Source organism: Hemiscyllium ocellatum, chromosome 50 (assembly GCF_020745735.1).
Source record: "Hemiscyllium ocellatum isolate sHemOce1 chromosome 50, sHemOce1.pat.X.cur, whole genome shotgun sequence".
Lineage (NCBI taxonomy): Eukaryota > Metazoa > Chordata > Chondrichthyes > Orectolobiformes > Hemiscylliidae > Hemiscyllium > Hemiscyllium ocellatum.
In genome coordinates this window covers 620,308-634,595 of record NC_083450.1, presented here as the reverse complement: position 1 = coordinate 634,595, position 14,288 = coordinate 620,308, and the positions used below count along the sequence as shown (strand labels likewise).

At 41.7% G+C, this 14,288-nt stretch overlaps 1 protein-coding gene across 1 annotated transcript in view; it reads right to left on the bottom strand.

Moving 5' to 3' along the window:
- The window catches only part of LOC132805571 (mucin-2-like), a 48,425-nt gene that overhangs the window by 26,181 nt on the left and 7,956 nt on the right, over positions 1-14,288 (bottom strand). The window contains exons 2-3 of the mRNA XM_060820700.1: positions 4,204-6,368; positions 747-820 (exon numbers count right to left, since the gene is read on the bottom strand). Coding sequence (XP_060676683.1) covers positions 747-820; positions 4,204-6,368 — 2,239 coding nt within the window. The remainder of the gene's footprint in view (positions 1-746; positions 821-4,203; positions 6,369-14,288) is intronic.

Sequence of the window (14,288 nt, the reverse complement as noted above, 5' to 3'; positions counted from 1 at the left end):
GAGCATGAGTGTCAAAAATGTACTCCAACAATTTGTGAACTCAATTGGTCAGTTGTGCACCCATATAAGAAGCAAATGACAAAAAACCTTATATATAAGAGACAATAATAATCATTCTCTCTGTGGGGAGGGGCATATAAAAGTTTCTGAGTAGTGATAATTTCAAAAGTGCAGATGATCATACATGACATCCACATACAATACAAGTCTAACATCTGGAGAGTGTTCCTGAAATGCCTGTGGCAATCATACTCACAGTGGTCTATTCATTTCTCCAGTCATTAGACAGATGATCAAGTCTCTTGACTCCACATTCGACTTTATTTCCTTTCTCTTTCATATACTGGATTATTTTCTGCAGCATTTTTAAAGGCTGACAAATTTGCAAGTTTTATTTTGAAAAATTATAAAAGCTGAAACAATGTCTTCTCTCCATTTGCAGTTATTTAACTTCAAGTGGGCCACATCTTGTTAAATTCAAACGGGTAGCCAAATCCTCTTCTCTTCTTCCAGGTGAACTACCATTGCAATCAACTTTAACTGTTCAATTTACCTGACCTCACAATTTTCAGTGCAATCAGTTCTGAGCATGTTTGGATAATTTAACATTTACAATTCCACATTTTTGGTGCTGATTTTGCTGGGACTGATAAAATGGAAACACTAATATAATTTTCATAGTTTGATGCTAAAAAGGACAAGATCTTTGTTGGTTCTTCATCCAACACAGAAAGCGAATGACTTACCTGAAAAGCAGAACTTCAGAACCCTCATATAATGAACGGAGGGAGCATGTAGGACAACCGTAAGCATCATACAGCTGCAACAGAAATTTTAGAAAACATTTACGTATGATTTAATGAAAAGAAAGTAAATATCTCCAACAGTTGTTTGTAGCCTATACTTTTCCATTGCGCCAACAATACCAAATACCTGGCTCTCATAAATACCCTGTTGTTACCAATAACTGTACAAACTTCCCTACACATGATTAATACTTCCAAATCTAATATCACAATATTTCAATCTAGCTACCAAATGCTAATATGTCCTGCTTTGCAGTACAGACCTTGAGTACTGTTGTAAGGAAAATATGGTGTTGAAGCTTTTTGTTATGCTTTCATTGGACAGGAAGAAAGAGTTTCACATTTCAAAGGGGACAACATATTATACTGCGTGTTGATGCACAGGACCCAGTCCTCTGCAAACAGTATGTCGAGGAATTGAGACATTTTGATTAGATTCCCTACAGTGTGGAAACAGGCCCTTCAGCCCAAAGAGTAACCCACCCAGACCCATTTCCCTCTCATTAATGCACCTGACACTATGGGCAATTCATCTGAAATGCACATCTTTGGACTGTAGGAGGAAACCAGAGCAAACCCACACAGACACTGGGAGAATGTGTCACCTGAGGGTGGAATTGAACCCGGAACCGTGGTGATATGAGGCAGCAGTGCTAACCACTGAGCTACTATGCCACTCGCAATTCAATTGAATAAAAAGAGAGAGGATAACTAATCATTAATGTGTTCTTCGTGGCCATTCTCAATGAACCAGAGTGATTTGCCAGTCAATCACTGCCCTTTTGTCATATACTTTAAATTATTGTTCCCTTTGAAATGTGGTATTCTTGCATCTGTCTTGATGTGTGCACACAATGAAAAGCTTTGACAGCACTCTCTTTCTTCAAGCAATACACTGCTTTATTCAATTGCCAAAACACCATGTTTTTGCCATTAACTGCTCCAATCCCATGTTTCATTATCAGATATGTAACAAACTGGAATCTTAATTTAACCAGTACATAAACTGGCCACTGTGTGGCTTTGACTAGGACATTTCTAAAGTTGTGATGCTACTTTCTGCTGATAGTTAATTAGAGTAGAGGAGATTTTTATTTATCATTTCTACCATATACAATTGATAACAGTCAATATGAAACAGCATTCCTCCAGGACCAAGGTGCTAGATGGATAGCACAAACTACACAATTGTACAAAGGATGGCATAAAGTGCATAAGAAGTGCAGAACATGCAAATTACAGTGTAATAAAAGAATGATAAGTAATAGATATTTTTCTAGCAGCAATTCAAAGTTGTGCAAAGACTTTCAGATGGAAAAGAGTCTAAATATACAGTGTTAAGGTGCCTGATGGCTTGGGAGAAGAAACTGTGGCACAGTCTGACCCTGAGAGACTGAATTCTCTGGTACCTTCTACCAGATGGCAGGAGGGAGAAGAGTTTGAGTGGATGGGGGGGGCCTTCCACAGTACGCTTAGCCTTTCAGGTGCAACGTGTGGTGTAAATGTCTGTAATGGAGGGGAGAGAGACTCCAATGATCTTCTCAGCTGCCCTCACTATCTGTTGTAGGGTCTTACGATCCGACACAGTGCAATTCCTGAACCAAGTGGTAATGCAGCAGCTCAGGGTACTCTCAATAAAGCCTCTGTAGGATATGGTGAGGATGGTGGACAGGTGGTGGCTTTCCTCAGTGTACGCAGAAAGTAGAGATGCTTAACATCAACAACAGGAACCTTGTGACATGCAATGGAAAGGACTGAGAGATGTAGAACAGATGTGATTGCAGGATTTAGATTCTCCATCTCTCACTAATTCAGCCAATGTATTTTCTCTGTCACACTACAGCAAGCCTTCTACTGAATATACAGTTCCTGCAGCAATGAATAATTCACTCAATATGTTATCTCTGTAACAGTAGATGATGTGGAGGTGCCAGTGTTGGATTGGGGTGGACAAAGTTACGGTCGGGATACAGACAGACTCTAACCTCACACCTTTAATGCATTGTCTGAGGTGAGATGTCACCTTTTTTTATATACCGATCAAACCTTAAGTTATCTCTGGACTGTGACTTGAAAGAAGTTCTGGGATTTATATATTAATCAATCGAAATCTGCAACCCCACTCTACGTGATTAAAGACTGAACAGCAATCTAGGTTTGGTCAATACATCATATCAGTAGTATGATACCGTGATCTTTTACTATAAGTTCTGTGTTCTATGATCCTGCCCCACTAGCTACCTGACAAAGGAGCAGTGCTCTGAAAGCTGGTACTTTCAAATAAACCTATTGGACTATAACCTGATGTTGTGTGATTTTTAACTTTGTCACAATACAGACAACCGTCTACTGAATTTACAGTTCCAGCACCAATGGATCTTCTCTTTATATTTGTGCACCATAAATATTTTGGGAAGTCGGGTGTTCCTCTTTGCACATAATCAAGAATAAAGCCTAATCCTGGTAGTCATGGAAATGAACAGAGTGACAGAGAGTTCAGATTGAATATAGGTTGTGAATTGAAAACCAGATCTACGATACCTGCTTTGTGATCAACTCAATTCAACACTTTTCAGACCAGAATTTAAATATTATCAGGATGAAAGCCTTTTATATCTTCTGGCTAAAAGGTGCTAACAGGAAATTAGTTTGGGAAAGCTAGTTCCTGTGGGCCGTCTGCTTATTGCACATGGTTGTAAACAATCTTCTTTCTGAGACACTGCAAGAGTAGCCACTGCGAGAAAAGAAGCTCAAAAAAATTGTTTGGTTGCCAAATCTATTATTACTCAGTTGGAAAGCAACACTGACTATTGCCTCATTTCCCTAGAGAACACTGGAGTATGTTCAAGATAGCAATCAAAGCATTTCTAGATACTACTGACAAGAAGTATGGGAATGGCATTGAGGTAGGTGATTGGCTGTGATCTCAAATAGCAGAGCAGGGGTGAGGCTGAATAGCCTACTCCTGCTCCTATTTCCTATGTCCCTTTCCCCTTTCTATTTTATCTTGAAGGTACTACCTCATGTTGAAGCTGTCTCCTTTTTTCATGTGAATACTTGGGACATTGCGAGTTGACAGGATATTTAACTGTTGCAAGCACAAGAACTAAGCCTAATCCAGACAATGCGCCAACTGTTTTTAGCAGAGATTATTAGACTTTTAAAAAAGATTCCCAAATTTTCCTCTTCCCATTCCATGAACAGTAATGCTTGTTTTACTAACTCTGCTGCTACCAAATGTAAAAGAACTCAGTACTGCCCCTGGAACAGATATTTACTCATTGAGATGGGGGTTGTGTGCAGATGGGGTTGGGGAGGATGGGGGTGTTGCGTGAAAGTTGGGATGTGTTGTTAGTTAGTATATAAGCGTTTTAAGTATTGTCATTAATACACTCACCGCTTTAATAACTTGATCACTCAAGTTCTTGAATTCCGGAGTAGTTTTATCTTTCAAAGCGTTTTCAAAATTCCTGTTGATAATTCTGAAAGTTATAATGAAATTTGATGTTGGGGTTGCTGTGGTACTAGACACCTTAGTGGTGGTCTTCATGGTTGTCAGCACTGGGGATGCTGTGGTACTGCTTGACTGTATATTGGTCGTGGTTACATATCTGGTTGTGGTGCCAGATACTGTATTGCCATTTGGAACAGTGTTACTGACCTGCTGGATAGTTGAGGAGGTCAGAACAGTGTTTGTCAGTGTTATGGTACTCTGGCTATTGGTGGCATTGGCAGGCTCTTGTGTGGTTACCTGTGATGTCAACGTCACTTTTGAAGCAGTGGAGTTTGACAATGGAGTTGGTGTTGAAATAACAGTAGTCCTGGGGGGTACTACACTCATGTTAGTAGAAGTTGTACTGTTCAAAGTGGAAACAACTGTAGACAGAAAAGAGGTTGTAGACTGATCAGTCAAACTCGAGCTGGTTGTCACGTTAATTGTTGACTCATTGCGTGTGAACGTGGTGCTTGTAATGTTTACACCAGCTGTCGTGCCAGAGAAAGTTGGACCCTCTGTATGATTTGAGCTTGTGACAGACACCACTGTCCTTCCACTAGATGTTGCAGTATTGTCCGGCTGCAATGTGGATGAGACATTAACAGTCGTAGTGAGGTTCAGGTTTTGTGGAGTAGTAAAGGAGGTGCTTATAGTAGCTGTAGAATGAAAGTTCCCAGTCGAGTTTGCTTCAGCTGTACTATTGGATGATGCTGCTGTAGAGAACAGTGAGGAGGCATTATTTGTGACAGCAGAACTCGTGAATAATGGGGCAGATGTGCTGGTGTTCACTGGCAGGGTAGTTGAGTTGTCATTTGCTGGCAAAGTGGAGGTGCTCATGTTTACTGGCAGGGTAGAGGCAGTTGCATTTGCTGGTAGTACAGATGTGCTGTTATTTTCTGGAGATCTGGACGTACTGTTCACCGGTGGGCTGGATGTGCCGTTCATTGGTGGGCTGGACGTGGTGTTCACCGATGGGCTGGACGTGGTGTTCACCGATGGGCTGGACGTGCCGTTCACCGGTGGACTGGACGTGCCGTTCACCGGTGGGCTGGATGTGCCGTTCACCGGTGGGCTGGACGTGCCGTTCATTGGTGGGATGGACGTGCTGTTCACCGGTGGGCTCGATGTGTCATTCACTGGTGGGCTGGATGTGGTGTTCACCGCTGGGCTTGACGTGCCGTTCACCGGTGGGCTAGATGTGGTGTTCACCGGTGGGCTGGACGTGCCGTTCACCGGTGGGCTGGACGTGCTGTTCACCAGTGGGCTGGACGTGCTGTTCACCGCTGGGCTGGACGTGCTGTTCACCGGTGGGCTGGACGTGCTGTTCACCGGTGGGCTGGACGTGCTGTTCACCGGTGGGCTGGATGTGGTGTTCACCGCTGGGCTGGACGTGCTGTTCACCGGTGGGCTGGACGTGCTATTCACCGGTGGGCTGGATGTGGTGTTCACCGGTGGGCTGGACGTGGTGCTCACCGGTGGGCTGGACGTGCTGTTCACCGGTGGGCTGGACGTGGTGTTCATCGGTGGGCTGGACGTGCTGTTCACTGTTGGGCTGGACGTGGTGTTCACTGGTGGGCTGGATGTGGTGTTCACCGCTGGGCTGGACGTGGTGCTCACCGGTGGGCTGGATGTGGTGTTCACCGCTGGGCTGGACGTGGTGCTCACCGGTGGGCTGGACGTGGTGTTCACCGCTGGGCTGGATGTGGTGTTCAACAGTTGGCTGGACGTGGTGCTCACCGGTGGGCTGGACGTGGTGTTCACCGCTGGGCTGGACGTGGTGCTCACCGCTGGGCTGGACGTGGTGCTCACCGGTGGGCTGGATGTGCCGTTCACCGGTTGGCTCGATGTGCTGTTCATTGGTGGGCTAGACGTGCTGGTCATTGGTGGGCTGAATGAACTGTTTGTGCTTGTTCGCTGAGAAGACGTGCTTGTGCTCCCCTGCGGGGAGAGTGTGGTCAGCGACTGTTCCATATTGGATGCATGAGAGGAGAAACTGGACTTTGGAGTGCTTGAAACAGATGATGAAACAGTTCCAGTGTTCTCTTGTGCTGTGAGTACTACTGCCACTGAAAAGACAAAATAAAAACAAAGATAATTGTGAGTGAAAAACAAAAACAGAAGTTGCTGGAAAAGCTGAGCAAACCTGGCCGTCACTTTGAAAAGATATCAGAGTTAACAGTTCAGGTGTGGTGACCCTTCCTCAGAACTGGTGGATTCATAATTGAGAGTGAACTGGGTGCTAGGGAAAGTTAAAAAAAATAGAGTGGGTTCTGGCTTGTGTCGATCACCTAGTCCTCAACTGAAAGCTGCTCCGGCACTTGACTGCTGCACTGACCCCCCACCCCAACACCCCACAACTTGTTTTGTTGATTAATAGCTTTTATAGCAGTCAAGTCTGATACCCTATACTGTTAAGTAGCACGCTGGTACCAACATATCAAAGTATCATATCAAAGATGCTCTTCCTCAGATGAGATATTAAGTTGAGGCTCATCTGCAAATTCCATTCATACTAAAGATCTAATGCACAAGTAAAGGTAATTGTCTGTCAAAATGCTTCCCTTGAATACTAGGACCAATTTAGCTGGTCATTTATTTCAATGTTGACATGTGTACTCGTTTTGTTTGAGAGTAACACTGTTTCTTCGCATAGAACTCAAGCTCTCTGTCTCTTCACAGGGTCCACCTCCCCTACACCACACATTGGGAAACAAAGGGACAATACTGCAATGCCAGGATTCTCAGTTTTACATTTTGTGAGCATAGTTATAGAGGTTCACTCATTTCATCATTGAAGCTCTTTCGTTAGATAGTGCATTCAAGTGTTTTCTGAGGTTTTATTATTGACCCGAGAAAGGACATATTTGTTAAAAATGTATTTTACTTGTTATTGACCAGCCCTGTTTTTTTATGAACAGATTCAAGAAAACATTTCTTTGAAATTGAACAGACAACCTTGTTATAATGTGGAGGCCTGATCACTTTATATGGGGTAATAATTAGGGATAGTCTTGTTGATTAAAAGGCCATATTCCACACATGAAAACATTCATCATTAATATCTCAATATAATTTAAAAGATGAGGTTCATTAGGGGAGAGAAATTAGTATTGGTCATCTCCACTTCAGACTTATGCTGAACCTGCTGACTTTCACTTCAGGAGTTGAAGGTATATTACATTTGGTGGAAATCCTTGCTTTCTTTTAAAATCTTATTTTGTATTAACTAAAAGTTGATATTCAGATTCTCTCATAGAAATAAGGACCAGTTTTTTTTTCTTTTCAGGATAATACTTAGCTTTGCATTTATTCTCTTCGTATGAGTGGAGAGTGTCAAGCTCCTGGGAGTGGTCATCCACAACAAGCTTTCTTAGATTCTTCATCTGGACTCAATGGTTACAAAGGCCTGACAACATCTCTTCTTCCTCAGGCAGCTGAGGAAATTTAGCATGATGGCAAATACCCTTGCCAACTTTTATTGGTGCACCATCGAGAGCATTCTGTTTGGATGTATAACAATCTGGTATACCATTCAAGATGGGGGACAGTTACGGAGTGTGATGAACTCAGCCTGGACAGTCACAAAGGCCAACCTCCCATCTGTAGAATCCATCGACCAGGCCCGCTGTCAAGGAAAGGCCACTAGCATTCTCAAAGATCCATCCCACCATGGCAGTGTTTTTCTACAACCTCTACCATCAGGGAGAAGGTACAGAAGCCTGAACACACGCACCAGCCAGTTTTACAACAGTTTCTACCCTACTGTTGTTAGAATACTGAATGGATTCTCAAAATTCGCCTGTCCCTGTGTTTTTTTTTCCGGTTGTTTACCTATTATTTACTCTCTATGCTAATTAACCATTTGATCTGCCTGTATTGTTCGCACTGTGCCTCGGTACACGTGACAATAAATTCAATTCAATGATATTAAATTTGTGTTGTAAGTTAAATTATCTCATCCAGTCTTCTGTATCAAAAGCTAAATGAACCCAACTCCTTCTCTCTTTGGTAGTAAAATACTTGCTTGAGGAGTATTGCTCAACACTTGCAGTCCAGAAAAATTGCAATCTAGCTAAAACACAATATATCAGGAAGAAGATACCCGCTTGGATAGCTTTCTTCTTTTGGGTAGGGGACTAATTCTGAGGGCCCAAATTATATATACTCGAGCCTGATTTCTTCTGCCTGAAGTTAAAGGAAATTAATTGAAAAATAATTATTTTTAATTAGCCTGCTCAAACATATTATGATAGGTAGAATTTGAACCCAGATGTTCTGGTCCATGTGTGATGGTGATAGCTCCAAGTGAGGAGTTACAGTTGTAAAAATACCACAAACTGAGGCTTATTAGCAGTGGACACATCATCCAGAGGACTTGGACCAGCCCTTATCAGAGTGCAAACTGACATGGCACAGAATCTAATCGTACAATTGTGTCCTCCACAACAATCTGGTGAAGGAGCAGCCCTCTGAAAGCACTATAACCTGTGTGATTTTTAACTTTGTACACCCCAGTCCAACACCAGCATCTCCAAACCATAATCTATTTTAGTTTGAGAACTTTGATGGTGACTGAAAGGAGGAATGCAACTGTAGAGAAGGAAATGCTTGCAATTATGTGGGGATGTGAAAGGTTAGCAGACTATCTCATGGGTCTGAAATTCCTGGTCAAGATGGAAAACGCTCCCTTGGCAACATTATCAGGATCAAAATAAATCTCAAAAATGCCTCTATGCACACAAAGATTCAGGCTGAGACTGACAAATAAAGCAATGATACAGTCTGTCTTTCAGATCAGAGTGGTGCTGGGAAAGCACAGCAGGTCAGGCAGCATCCGAGGAGCAGGAAAATCGATGTTTTGGGCAAATGCCTTCATCATGCCTGATGAAGGGCTTTTGCCCGAAACGTCGATTTTCCTGTTCCTCGGATGCTGCCTGACTTACTGTGCTTTTCCAGCACCACTCTGATCTAAACTCTGGTTTCCAGCATCTGCAGTCCTCACTCTTGACCAGCCTGTCTTTCAGTCAAGCCGCAACTAATGGTAGGTATGCTTTTAGGGAAGCAGTGAACCGAGCAGAAAAAGAACCAGGAGTAGTAGAAGAAGAATGTTATTCTCTAGCAATAGTTTTACCAGCAACTGAGCAAATTTGTGTAGCTAAAAAAAATGTACAAAGGTCAGAAAATTCTATCTGCAAAGGTGGTTGGAACATAGTCCAGCAGACCAAATGCTGAAAAGGTACAATGAACAAAAGCAACATTTGACAATAGTAGAAAATTCATTGGTATATGACCACAAAGTGGTTATACTAAAGACAATGTGAAGAGAAATCCTGCAGAACATCTGCAGGAGACATTTTAAAATGATGAGCAGTAGTGTAGCAATCAGTATGATGGTCAGACATTTCCAGAGACATACAGGATTATATTTTGTGATGCAAAATACTCAACTGAGTGTCCAAACAGTCAATGATTACATCAGTTTTTTATGGAAAGACAATGAGATAAAAATGGATTTGTTCAATTTTAAAGGGAGATAAAGTGACAAAAGTTCATTCACAATAGTAGAGATCACAGCACTGAAAAGGATCATTGCGATAAACAGTTTCCTGAGATAATTAATATGGGACAATAGATGAGTGAAGATTTTGGGAAATTTACTTTGGAAGTAGGTGTCAACCAGGTGACAAGTTCTTAACTCCATCTACTGTCAAATGGAAAGATAGAAACCGGTCAAAACTGCGAAGTAAATGATGCATAAGAATCCTGTTTGGGAATTACCTCTATACAGTATTAGCACAATAATGTTGAATGATGGGTACTCACCAGCAGAACTGTTAATGGGGCGAAGGTCAAAAATATTTTTGAACACAAGATCACAAGAAGATAAAACAACTAAAAAAAAACCCCACAAATAACAGAGGTGGTACGCCTCTGGGCACTGGGTATAAACTCTTTGTCAACCTGAAAATCCGTGAAGGAAGAGAAAGTCAAAAACAATAGTCACTAGATAAACAGGGTAACCAATATGTTATATGTGGTTCATTTGGGAGGCCTGGGTTCAAGTCTTGGCCAATACATAGCACACTTCTCCTTCCCTTCTGCTATTGGAAAGATGTTGTTAAATTTGAAATTGTGCAGAAAAGATTTGCAAGGGTTTGAGCTGTATGGAAAGGCTGAATAGGCCAGGGCTATTTACCCCATAGAATCAGAGGCTGAGGGGTGTCTTTAACAGAAGTGTATAAGTCATGAGGGGTATGTATAGAGTGAATAGCCAAGATATATTTTTTCTCCAGAGTAGGAGAGTCCTAAATTAGAGGGCATAGGTTTAAGATGAGAGGGGAAAGATTTAATAGGGACCTAAGGGGCAGCTTTTTCATGAAGAGGGTGGTGCATGTACACAATGAGCTGCTGGCAGAGGTAGTGGCGACTGGTACAATGTTTAAAAGGCATCTGGATGTGTACATAAATAGGAAGGGTTTCGAGTGACATGGGCTAAATGCTGGCAAATGGATCTAGATTAATTTAGGATATCTGGTCAGCATGGATGAGTTGAACCGAAGGGTCTGTTTCCATGGTGTATGATCCTAATACATCTGAAGGGACATTCAGAAGGAACAGGGTGCCATTGATCTTACATGAGGCAAGGAGTGAGACTGCGGATGATAGTGCGGGACACTATACTATATCTGATCATTGAGGTATATCTGATCATTTACTTGGGTCAATTAGCTCAAATGGCTGGACAGCTGATTTCCAATGTAGAGTGACAGTATGGGTTAATTTGCTACATTGACTGGGGCATTGAAATCATTGTGCCTTTGAGGGTTGGGGGAAAATATTGATAACTGTAACAAATGTTGGACTATAACCTGGTTTTGTGTGATTTTTAAAGTTGACCATGATGTCACTGTTTGCAAAGATTATGCAAGTAAGTGGAAGTTGTAATATATTTTTTATATTTTATGTCATTAATAACTGTAGATTATAAGTAGAAAAATTTTTTTTTAAATTAGGGATTTACCAAGTTGGCTGCTGCATTTACAGCTAGGAATTTGATACTCATTGTGAACTCTTGTTTTTTTTTAAAGTTATGGGTTCCAGCAATGTGCAGACCTTCAAAAGTCATGGAGATGTTTAGAAGCAAAGCTGATTAGTTCTCAGCTAACTGAACAGGTTGGAACTGAAAACAAGCGAGAGACACAGACATGCAGAGAAAGACAAAGAAGTGTGTTCTGTTCTCTCCAAAAGAAGCTGCCTGTTTTCAGCAGTGAAAAAAAACTGTTGAAACTTGAGGAAAATCAGTTACCTTTCCGACAGCAGTTGCTTTGAACTGTGACTTTTGAACTGATATAATAGAAACACTTTCTAAGTGAATCACTAGTTCTGTACTTCTTATAAGCCAATGGAGGCTTCCAGAAGGCAGACAACTGAACACCAAGGGTCTGGATAGGCAAAGTATCCACATCAGAACTGGGGAGCAAAAACCCCTGAACTGTCTTCACAGTTTTTTTCTACCTCTGCTGATGACACAAAGGTGGATAATGTGGAGGGTTGCTGCAAGTTTTAATGGGACACTGACAGGATGCAGAGCTGGGCTGATAAATGGCAGATGGAGTTCAGCCTGGAAAAGTGTGAAATGATTCATTTTGGATGGTTGAATTTAAATACAGGTTAAAGGCAGGATTCTTGGCAATGAGATCTTGGGGTCCATGTCCATAGATCCCTCAAAGTTGTCACCCACTTTGATAGGATTGTTAAGAAGGCATACGGTGTGTTGGCTTTTATCAGCAGGGGATTGAGTTTAAGAGCCACGAGGTTATGCTGCAGCTCTATAGAGCCCTGGTTAGACCACACTTGGAATATTGTGTTTAGTTCTGGTTGCCTCATTATAGGAAGGATGTGGAAGCTTTGGAGAGGGTGCAGAGGAGGTTTACCAGGATGCTGCCTGGACTGGAGGGCTTGTCTAATGAAGAAAGGTTGAGGGAGCGCGGGCTTTTTTCATTGGAGCAAAGAAGGATGAGAAGTGACTTGCTAGAGGTGTACAAAATGATACGAGGCATAGTTAGATGAATAGTCAGAGACTTTTCCCCAGGGCAGAAATGACTATCACAAGGAGTCATAATTTTAAGGTGATTAGAGGAAGGTTTAGGGGAGATGTCAGAGGTAGGTTCTTTGCATAGAGCCGTGGGTACATGGAATGCACTGCCAACGGTGGGAATAAAGTCAGATACATTAGGGACATTTAAGCGACTCTTAGATAGGCATTTGGACGATGGTAAAATAGAGTCATAGAGATGTACAGCATGGAAACAGACTCTTCGGTTCAACCCGTCCATGCCGACCAGATATCCCAACACAATCTAGTCCCACCTGCCAGCACCCGGCCCATATCCCTTCAAACCCTTCCTATTCCATACCCATCCAAATGCCTTTTAAATGTTGCAACTGTACCAGCCTCCACCACTTCCTCTGGCAGCTCATTCCATACACGTAAAACCCTCAGTGTGAAAACGTTGCCCCTTAGGTCTCTTTTATATCTTTCCCCTCTCACCCTAAACCTATGCCCTCTAGTTCTGGACTCCCTGACCCCAGGGAATATAGATTAGTTTGATCTTTGAGTTTGATAAAAAGTCAGCACAACATCGAGGACCGAAGGGAACTATGTAGTACTGTTTTATGTTCTGTCAGTAATGTATTTTCCTTATTTATTTGTCTGCAATGTAAGGGGAGTTTATGTTAGCAGATTAATGTTTTAGTTAATAGTGTTTTATGTCAATAGTTTAACTGCCTCCCTGTAGTTATAGTCCAATTCCTTATAATAAATAACAATTATTTAGTACAGAAACCTGGTCTTTCTGTTAACCTCAGTCTGAGAGCAAGGTAACTTGAAGTACTGTGAGTACCTTAGAAACACTTTGACATTTAGTATGACTCCAGGAATAGCAGGGTTTGATTTACAGCATCTTGCCCAAGTGGGTCATAAACAAAATAAACTACTAATATAATGTAAACCAAGCAGAGAGAAACTTATAGGGAGGGGTGTAGAGATGTGATATGAGATTCATGTAAATCTTACTGATGTAGCTAATACCATGACTCTGACATCAGTACAAGAGAAGACACCAGTCTAGAATCAGCATTTGACAACAGACATCTTTAGAGAGCTGTATTTGATAACCAACTGCGTAAAGTAAAAGATAAAGTCACCAAAATCCTACCAGGCCATAAGGCTCTCTGTAATTAGAGACTTATGGTAATTTAACCTGGGGGTCACCTTGCCTCAGGCACGAGAGGTTGAAAAGAGTCATTTGTGGTCGTTGGAACAGGAATTGAACCTGCATTGTTGGTGTTCCTTTGCATTGCAAACCAGCCATCCAAGCTAACTGACCCCCAATTTATTTTGTACAGATGAAAATTAAGAAATATTACATATCTAAGGAGTTAAAAGACCATACTCAGTGATAAGGAACAAACTACCTTACGTCAGTATATGAGAAGACCCAAGATACCTGACAACAATCTTTCAATGATTTAAAGTACTGCCAATCTGTGTCCTGACAGAAACTGGATTAAGTACATAAATTATATGTTATGACCACCCTTCCCAGGGGTAAATGGAGATTGAATGTAGGGATGGGCTGTGACGTTACATGCATGTGTGTTGGGGTTGGGTGCTGATAAGAACCATTGAATAATCAAGACTTGGGTCATATTAAAAAAAAGACAGTTACAAAAGCTATGTATAGGACATTGCATATCACAGCCTCTAATCCTATTGCTCCTGATCACATTGTCTGATTTACTTTTTTTTCACCCTTTCAACTCATACAATCTGCTTTCCATAACTAACCCAAGAGTCTGCTGCTTGGATGCAAAATAAATGCCAACAAATCATGTCATTCTATATTTTGAAAATAAACAAAAGGTGTGCTTAAAATAAATAAGGAAGAATTACAAACTGAGTTTATTGAAACCAGGGTTTTCTC